A 9,518-nucleotide genomic window follows, 5' to 3' on the forward strand; every position below is an offset into this window, starting at 1 on the left:
GTCGCTGTCCGCTGCCTGCTGACCGATGGCTTCGCTCGATCTAAAAACAGCAGTAGCTGCTGTGGTCGTCTGGCCCCCTTGTGACTGCTGGGACGGCGCTGTGCTTCTGTTGAGACTTTTTTTTTTAACAGGAACAGTATTTTAAATGGACTTATTATTTGTGTTACAATACACAATCTAATTTGCAGTATTTGTCAAACTTTAAAAAGACCTCTCTAACGTTAACCACTGCTGAACTCCAGAGTCATGACGGTAATTTTCGTGGGTGCAAGCTCATGAGGTCCTACAGGAAAACAGGGTGTGGGGCGGCTGGCGCGCTCCCAGACGCTCTTTTCTGGACCAGGAATGTTCGTCTCACTGACTGAATGAATACAGAAGGCGTTTAGGTAAACCTGGGATTCTGAGAACAGTTACACAGAAGGCTCCTCCCAACCCCAGGCCTCCAGAAGTGAACGTGTCCGTGAGCCACCTCCACTCACCTCGCTGGACATGCGGTGTTTGTCCCAAGTCTGTGCTCTCTGCCCAGGGCCATCGGTCTCGTGTTACAACAGCCCTTGTGTTCACTAGCCTCTCTGTGTGTGAGGCTGAGACCTCCCAGAGGGCAGGACTCACCTGTGTGTATTCCAGACCACGCACTGTGGGTGCACCAGGAACGCTGACGAGAGAATACGTAACCTATAGCCTAATCGGCTATAGAGGGTTGGTCTCTGCATTTCTGCCCCACCCTTCCCCCCCGCCCACCATGGACACCCGGCTCACCCAGGGGGGCTGCTGGGGGGGCAGCTGGCTTTCCTGCCCAGCAGCACCGAGTCTGGGCCTTAGCTCGGAGAGACCCTATCTTCCTCTTTTACTTGCTAGATAAAATATAAAATACATACACACACAATGTATAGTTATGAATAAAAAAAAGGAGTTTTTAGTTCCCCATCTCCACTCCCAAACACATAACCATAGAGAATGTCAGGGGAGATTTAAGAGCACTCTTTAAACTCTTCAACACGATGATGATGGTGGTGGTGGTGGTGGTGGTGATGACCTCAACGACAGGAGATCACATTTATTGAGCACTTACGTTGTGCCAGGCCCCATTCTCAGGGCCCGATACACATGATGTCATTTCGTCCCCTCCTTCAGCCCTAGGGCATAGGGGCCGCTGTTCTCTCCAGTCTAGAGACAAGGAACTGGTGGGTCAGATACATGAGGTGCCTTGTCCAAAGCCTTTTGAGTTGGGCTCCAGGCCTCTGACTTCTGTGGCTCTGCTCACTCCTGGCGCTGTCCCTGCCCTCCCCGTGACGGCCTGGGCGGCAGCTGGTGTACAGATGAGCTCATGCCTATCAAAGGGGGAGCCCTGGGCTCCGGAAGTCAGGGTGCTGAGAAACGTGTTCCAGGAGCAGGGAGGTTCGTCTGCACCTTTACGGAGGCTCAGATAAGGTGCGCCCCTCCGAAGTGAAAGTAAGTATCGTATTTATCAGGGACTTTCAGTGTTGTTTTCAGTGCTCTGCGTATATTAACTCAATCCGTGCCGTAATGTTGTAGGGTAGGTACAATTGTTACTCACATTTGTTTGACCAGTGAAAACATTGAGACACAAAGAGGTTCAGGGACTTGTCCAAGGTCATGCAGCTGGCTAGTAAGTGGTGCAGCGGGATTTGAACCGTGGAAGCCTGGCCCAGAGCCCGTGCTCTTGTCCACTGTCCCGGCTGTGGGCTGCAGTCCCAAGGTGGGTCTGGAGGAGGAGGTGCGAGCTTGCTAAAGGCCAGCGGTGGGTGGCCAGCTGGGCGGGAAGCTGCTCACACTCTCCCTTCTTTTCAGATGAACATGCTGATGCGGCTGCAGGAGGCGGCCAACTACTCGAGCCCACAGAGCTACGACAGCGACTCCAACAGCAACAGCCACCACGACGACATCCTGGACTCGTCCTTGGAGTCCACTCTGTGACGGGGGCCAGGCCGTGGAGCCTGCCCTCCTCCTCCTCCTCGTCCTCCTTCCTCTCCTCGTCCCACTCTACCTACATCACCCTGAAGATGCCCTCCTGAGCCAGCCCCGGCCGCAGCGTGAGCGCTGCAGGGACACCAAGACCCCTCGTCCCCCAGCCTTGACCTGGGCACAGGCATCCCAGGCCAGCTGCCTTGGGACTGCTTCCTTCCACAGCAAGAGCTGCACTGTCTTCGGTTTTATTTTAAGTATTGTTTTTGCCTTGTTGCTGTGACCTCCCTAAGACACTGAAGATGCTTCTCGGGAAAGAATCGTCACTGTTGAAACGAAAAGGGTTAAACATGAAAACGCCATCCGAAGCTCTGAAACCACACAGCATCCTGCCACCAGCTGCCTGGCAACAGGGAGACTGGAGCAAAGTTGGAAACGCAGACGGCACAGCTGCCGCGGCGCACAGGCCCCGCAGACCGGGTCTGGCCCCTGGCACGCCCCGCGTCCACTCCGGCCAGCCCCGGAGAACTGGTGCTAACTCGGCATTTGCTTTGGTCCCACAACAAACGGCAGAGCTGTGACACAGGGAAACCTTAGGAAAAAAATAACAACTCGTGCTTTTTCTGTATTGTTTTGTTCTCTAAATGGTGCTCTCCTCGCCCAAGAGGTGTTTGGCCTGTTTCAGCCCAGCCACACCATTCAGGCCTGGCAGCCTGCAGCCTCCGTCCACCCAGCCCGAGCCGAGTGCCGAAGGGAGGATGTGCCCGTTGGACGTGCAGCCCTGCAGGCGGCCCTGTCTGCCTGCTTCCCAGAGAGAAGCGAATCAGGTTTTTCCTCTGCAAACACTGTGGTGAGAGTCGGTCTGCTTTGGAGAACGGATGACCCCTTTGAGAATGAGGTGGACTTCCTCCCTTTCTGACTCTTTGATTTTGAAGATGTTCCCCCTTCCCCCTTGGTCAGAATCAATCCTTCGCTGAAAGCGAGAGCTGCAGGAGTTGAGTCCGGTTTGGTCCTGCTGAGTCGTGGTTTTCAGCTGTCCATCCTCACAGATGGACACACTTGCCTCCTGCGTCTGCGGCTGGGGCAGCTGCGTCCCGTGAAGTGGGCCAGGGCCCCGTCCTCGACATGCGGGTGCGCCGGGATCTTGCCTTTCCTTCTCGTCCTCAAGGCTTTGGAATGCACGTCGACACCCCAAGCATGCCAGCCCCAACCTCAGGTGGGGTGGGGAGGTCACCTCGAGAAAGACTTGCACTTTTCTCCAGAACCAACGTGATGCAACCCAACAAGGGAGTGGTGGCCACGCCCTTCTGGAAGCCACGCCCTCCTGGAAGCCCCGCCCCGGCCTCCATCCGGGCGGGCCTTTTGCCTGACCTCTTCGGTGCTGACCTTCCCAAAGTGATGCCTTACTGGTTTTGTACGAACCGTGTTCATGTATGAGTGTCACGCCTGTCTGGGGTCTGTTGGTTTTTTTTTAATTTTCCCGTCAGAGCACACAGGGCTAAAAAGTCATCTACTCATCAGGCGAACTCAAGTTGCCGTGACTTCTGTCTCATCCGAAGGACTCATTTGTGTGGGTGTGTGACCATGGGAAAAAAGGGAAAAAAAAAAAACATTCTTTTTAGGTTCTTAGCAGTCTCCAGCTAACTCCCAGGCAAAGCTCCTACAAGTTTAGTCCCCGTGGCATGGCAGACACGGCCGCGCTACTCCGTGTCTCCGACCCGCTGGTGTTTTCTTTACAGAGTGTGGCAAGCCTTTCAGTTGTTTGTTTCTGTTCTACAAGGAGAATCTTGTTTGACCCCAGTGGGGGAGTCTCTGTTAGGATCAGGGCTTTCTTCCATCTTTACATTTCTGTTCCTGAAGGGGTATCTCTGTGTTTTCTTGTTACCACAAGAGCTAGACCTGCAACTTCTCTGGTTCCGTTGGATGACACCATGTTCTTCCTCTTCCAGAGGAAAAAGGGAATTCGTCCCACTAACTGGTAAATGGAAAACCTCCCGACGCCGTCCCTATTTGTGTCTCAGTAGACTCAGGCTCTATTCTGCTTAAGCCTTCATTAGTCATCGGTGTGTGAGTGTGTCCTGTCCTGATTGGTTTTCCATACATTTTTCAAACCCATGCATTTAGCCTGTGGCCACGGGCCCAACCCTGAGCCTTCTGGTAGACCTGCAGAGTGGTCCTTCTCGGTCTAGCCCCTGCGATGACCTTACACTCATACTGTGAATTTGGGAGGAGGCGAAAGTGACTTCTCCTTGTGGGCAGTTTTCCCAGTCACCTTGTGAGTAGACGCCTTTCAGTGTTGTTTGAAACTCTTGTCTTTTCTTTTTTTTTCTTCTTCTTCTTCTTTTTTAAGCAACACCCTCTCTCTCTCTTCCCTCTCCCACAGACTTCCCTCCCACTGGGTCCAGGCTCAGAACCAAGACCTCTGTCCCTGGTGCTGCCCGACTAGCAAACAGTGATTCTGAGTAGTGTGACCCTTGTGTGATTCACAGCTCAGTGGCCCTCCTAACGTTTCGGGAAGCAGGGTTGTCTGATGTGCACATTTCTCCTCTTGGTCATGTTTTACTTTATCGGTGTCACTCGCCTTTGAGAAAGTGACTTTGTACTCATTTAGGGCTCTGTCCAAAATGCTTCCATTTTGCCTTTTTCTACAGTTAGGCTAATTTTGAAATGTATGGAATTCTATGCAACATTTATGTTGAGTTACCGATGGAAGCCAAAATTTTCTTCCCAAACTGCCAAGAATTATACAGGCCATAAATGAGATAGGAATATCTTTTAATTCAAGGTTTGGGGTGGGGTAGGGGCGGGGCAAGGAATGAGATTTGCCTATACCTTTGTTGTATCTTGGGAACATTTTTTAATTTAATTGTGGATGCTCTAAACTTCAGAATTCTGTGTATTCAAATTTGATCATGGCAAATCTACTATAAAAGGAAAAAAATAGTCCAACTTTGTGGATATTAAATGGAAGGTTTGCTGTTTTGATCTAGTTGTTTGCCAGCAGAACAGTTTATGAAATATGTTCTATAAGATGTACATTTTTCATTGTAACATAGAAATTGTAAATAATGGATTAAAGTGCTGCATTTTGCTGAATTTTTTCTAGCCATTTTTAAAGAGAAAACTAGGAATCGAGTATTTTGTGTACGGTATGTTTCCGTCCTCCCTCCCCTTCCTCCTTGCCCGCCCCGTCTCCCTATTTAATTTTCATTTGTCATGAGGTTTTTGGATTTGCCAATGATCTGCTGGAGATCATGCCCCACGTCATAGAGAATAAAGCTGATGATTGTACCAGTCTTAAATTATTCATGATTCAATAAAATTGATGCTTATTTATTCAGATTTGCGGTTTGGCTTTTCTGTGCTAGAGCAAGTCCTGGTCAGTGTCGTTCTTATTTGGACGCAAGAAAGAGGCAGTGCCCCAAACAGCTGCAAACCCACCTTGGCCACAGTGTCGGCAACATCTCACACCCTCTCAGAGAGCTTCTCCTCCAAGTTACTGCTGCTCACGGGGATCTTGTGGAAATGCAGACCTGGCTGAGTAGGTCCAAGGTGGGCCGGGAGTCAGGCTCCTAGGCCCTGCTAGGTGAGGCCAGTGCTCTGGACCCTGGACCGCACACTGAGGGGCAAGCAGTGTCCGAGTCCTGCCAGCCTACCCTGCCCTTTGCCCCTTGCCCCCTTGGCAAAAGAAAGCCTCTTTAAAATGTATTTAGTACCTACTAATTGCCAGATGCTTCCTAAATCCCCCAATATCATCTGCAAAATTAACCCGAGGAGGTAAATTTGATGACTCACATTTTACAGGTGAAACAACCAGGTTCCGAGAAAAAGACTGACTCGGCAAAGAGGTGAGGGTTGGCATTTCAGCCTGATCTTCCAACCCCAAACCCCGCCCCCTGGGCTGCCTCTGTTCTTAGGGGTCCGCGTTGCAGCTGACATTTATTACAGAGGTGGCGTAGGCAGTGGGAGCTGACGTCGCCTCTCAGCATTCACTTCTGACAGCAGCAATAGAACGTTTAAAGGCTTGGCCTGAAGTGAGTCCTGAGGGTTCCCTGTGAAATGGATCCCACGCAGCTGGCTCCACTGCTAATGCCAGGAAATATCTAACTCATCGTAACGCGCGGCAATGGCCCAACCAGGGGAGAAGGAGAATCCAGATGTTCAGCCCAGGCGGTTTTTAATGCCTGTCAAAAAGTGAAGAAGAGCTCGCACAATGGTTTAACATGATTTTCTGTATCCTGTGCTACCCCATAGCTACACAATAGTCTGTAATGATATCTAGGAAATATGGTCAGCATATGTAAAGGGCACGACAGGCTAGATACTAGTGGACTTTTTTTTTTTTAAGGAAGAAAGGGAACTGTGCATTTAAATATTTGCTGTGTGCCAGACACTGAGCTGAGAATTCCACCTCATCACACGTAATCACAGCATCTCTAAGAGGCAGATACTATCTCTGTTTTACAGGGGAAAACCAGATGACTGATATGAAATAACTTACATGGTAGGAATGGGCTTCTCGGTTTTCCTGATTCTGAAGCTCATGCCCTTCCTGCCAGACGATGCTACTGCCGTCACCGTAGGTGGGACGTTGTGGGAAGGATCACACGTCCCTTCCGCGTCAACTGTGTAACTAATGACCTCCGACACATACCAGCTGAAAGCAGCATGTTCTCAGACTGTGGATCAGGAATCCAGACATGGCCTCCCTGGGCCCGCTAGCTCAGCGTTTCTCATGGGCTGCAATCAACATGTCTTACATATTTATAAAGCACATTTAAAACCAAGAACTATGGTGTAGGAGATGCATTGAACGGTAAAATGTTGAGTATTTTTTCCTTCAGCTCAGGAAACAGACAAAGGTGCCTGTTCTCATCACTTGAACTCACAGTAGAGACCCTGGTTGGCACAAAGAAGCAGGAGGATTCGTTTGTGGAGATTGGAAAGCAAGCTATTACACTGTCTTTTCTTACAGATGATGTGTGCTTAGGTAATCCAAAAGAATTCACAGATTATTAAAAATAAAAGTTGAATGAATTTGCTGGGTATGGTCAGTCCCCGGAAATCAGCTGAACAGCGATATGCAGCCAAGAGTTTAAAAACTTAAAAATACTAATTTAAGAGCATCAGAAATAGCATATACTTAGGAATAAATGCAATGTGAGATGTGCAAGATCTCTCCCCAGAACTCTATGAAACATTGTTGGAAGAAATTAAAGAAGACCCAAAGAAATGGGTGTATGTTCATGGGGCAGAATACTCCATGTTGTAAAGACATCAGTTCCTCCCAAATGAACTATAGATTTGATGCCATCCACACTCAAAAGTCCAACACAGTTTTCATGGCGTTGGCAAGGTGATTTTAACATGTCTGTTGAAATGGAAAAGGTAAAGTGCAGCCAATGAAGAAGAACAAGAAGAGAGATTTTGGCCCCGGCTCGGTAAGTAAATTGGCTACAGCGTCATTCCAATACACCAAGGCTGCAGGTTCAATCCTCAGTCAGGTCACATACAAGAATCAACTAATGAATGCGTAAATAAGTGGAACGTCAAATTGATGTTTCTCCCCCTCTCTAAAATCAACACATTTTAAAAAAATAAAAATTAAAAAAAGAAGGGAGATGTCTCTACCAGGTAGCAAGACTTGCTCTGAAGGTCACTAAGACAATGCAGCCTTGTTGTGAGAACTGACAAGTATTTCAGGAAAATAAAATATAATAAACATTTCCAAATAAGCCTCACACATGCTTGCTTGCTTTCCTATGTGGAATTATGGATAACGTCTCTGACCAAAGAACCTGTCTGACGGAGAAGGGAACTCGACAAAGGACATACGATGATGAGACTCACTGGTTCCTGCTACAAAGCTGGAGGTTGAGCTTCCTTCTCCGAGATTGAAGACACCAGCCCTGGTCAGACATTCTGTGAGGGGCTGTGCTCTCCAGGGAACAGATGCGTTCCCCCCAATGAGCCGTTACTGGTGTGTGATGCCCAAGAGTTAGGGTTCAAGAGTGGGAACTGAAAAGCGGAAGCAGGAGTGGTCCCTGCAGTACCCCACCAGGGGGACTCCTTTGCTTGCCATCCCCACAACTCTATGCCCTAAAATTGGAGGTGCTTGCCCCTGGTGTGTTGGGGGAAGGTGGGGAGAGGTAGGAAGAGGGTTCCTTCTACTTCCCTGCCACTGAGTTGAAGACGACCCCTGCTCCTGGTCACCTGTGACTGCTCCCTCCAGGCGATCCGCCCTGATGAGGAGGAGGAGTGAGGTTGCAGTGGGAGCCAGGAGAAGGGTGCCTGGAACGTGGAGAAATCTGGGGTACACCTCTGCTACTTCCGTGTCTGGTGACAACTGTGAATGAGTGTCTGCAGCCACCACAGTCCAGCCAGGCCAAGGTGCACAGTTGCTCAGACCCATCAGAAGTGAAGGTCTAGGTCCTCCAGGCCTGTGATGTGCTGGCTGCTGGTGCGGGGGACTCAGACTGAGGGGTGCAGAATCGAGATGCTGGAGAGCAGTTAGGGCCCTAGGACCAGCCACAGCATGGAGACGAGCTTGTTCCACTAACCCTCCCGTGCTAAGACTTTTTTCCTGCCATTGTGGCCGCCACCCTTCCTGGAGCATCAGTAGCAGGGGTCTCCATGAGCCAAGCACATTGCAAGGCAGGGGCTGCGGCTGACACTCTTCATGCCTCGGTCCGTAGCTCTGACGTGACCTGAGCCTGCAGTGCACAGCTGGCGCCAGCAGCCTCCCCCACAAGCACCTCCATCTCTCTGCCTCTCTGCCTGAGTCCACCCTCCAGGGTGACGGCAGCTGGGTCAGCCTACAGGCACAGGGGGTTTGGTGCCCCGGAGACAGCCTGCAGCCAACAAGGTACAGGAGTGAGTGGCCAGTGTGCTGCTTTCCTGTCCTGCTGTGGGACAAGTGGGAGGCACCTGCTATAGGGCCCTTAGAGATTCCCTGGGGGGTTTGAGCCCCAGCCACCCACAGTGGCAGCTGGTGAAGGAACCCTTCACTGGCTTTCTCCCTCCCTGGTCACGTTCTATCTCCTCCCTCACCGTGAGTGGTCCTGAGGACAAAGCACATCCCCCAGAGCGAGCTGGGCCCTGGGCTCCTTGCATTGTGCGCCTGAGATGCCTCCCTTGCCTCACCTGTTCCCAGCCCCACTGCACAACGCCATTGTCTACACGCAGGCCCTTTCTCAGGATCTGCTAAGACAACTCAGCAATCCCACTCTTAAAGTTATTATTATGGATTGAATTGTACCCCCTAAAAAGATGTGTTGGAGTCTTACCCCCCAGTACTTCCAAATGTGACCTTATTTATTTATTATTTTTTAAAGATTTTATTTATTCGTTTTTAGAGAGGGGAAGGGAGAGAGAAAGAGGAGGAGAGAAACATCCATGTGTGCTTGCCTCTCACATGCCCCCTACTGGATAACTGGCCCATAACCCAGGCATGTGCCCTGACTGAGAATGGAACCAGTGACCCTTGGGCTCACAGGCCAACAACAGTCAATCCAGTGAGCCACGCCAGCCAGGGCAATGACCTTATTTAGAAATATGGTCTTCACAGATGTAATTAGCTAAAAATGAGGTCA

The 9,518-nt window shown here is 50.2% G+C and overlaps 1 protein-coding gene across 5 annotated transcripts in view; it reads left to right on the top strand.

The window, feature by feature from the left end:
* NAV2 (neuron navigator 2) overlaps positions 1–5,268 on the top strand; it is a 370,498-nt gene extending 365,230 nt beyond the window's left edge. For all 5 annotated transcript variants that reach the window (XM_037040376.1, XM_037040372.1, XM_037040375.1 and 2 more), the window contains one exon: positions 1,813–5,268. In XM_037040376.1, coding sequence (XP_036896271.1) covers positions 1,813–1,938 — 126 coding nt within the window. In that variant the 3' untranslated portion in view covers positions 1,939–5,268. The remainder of the gene's footprint in view (positions 1–1,812) is intronic.
* The last annotated feature ends 4,250 nt before the right edge of the window (positions 5,269–9,518 follow it).

The sequence above is a fragment of the Sturnira hondurensis genome, unplaced genomic scaffold (assembly GCF_014824575.4).
Source record: "Sturnira hondurensis isolate 20B ecotype Veracruz unplaced genomic scaffold, ASM1482457v3 Scaffold0002638, whole genome shotgun sequence".
NCBI classification, from domain to species: Eukaryota; Metazoa; Chordata; class Mammalia; order Chiroptera; family Phyllostomidae; genus Sturnira; species Sturnira hondurensis.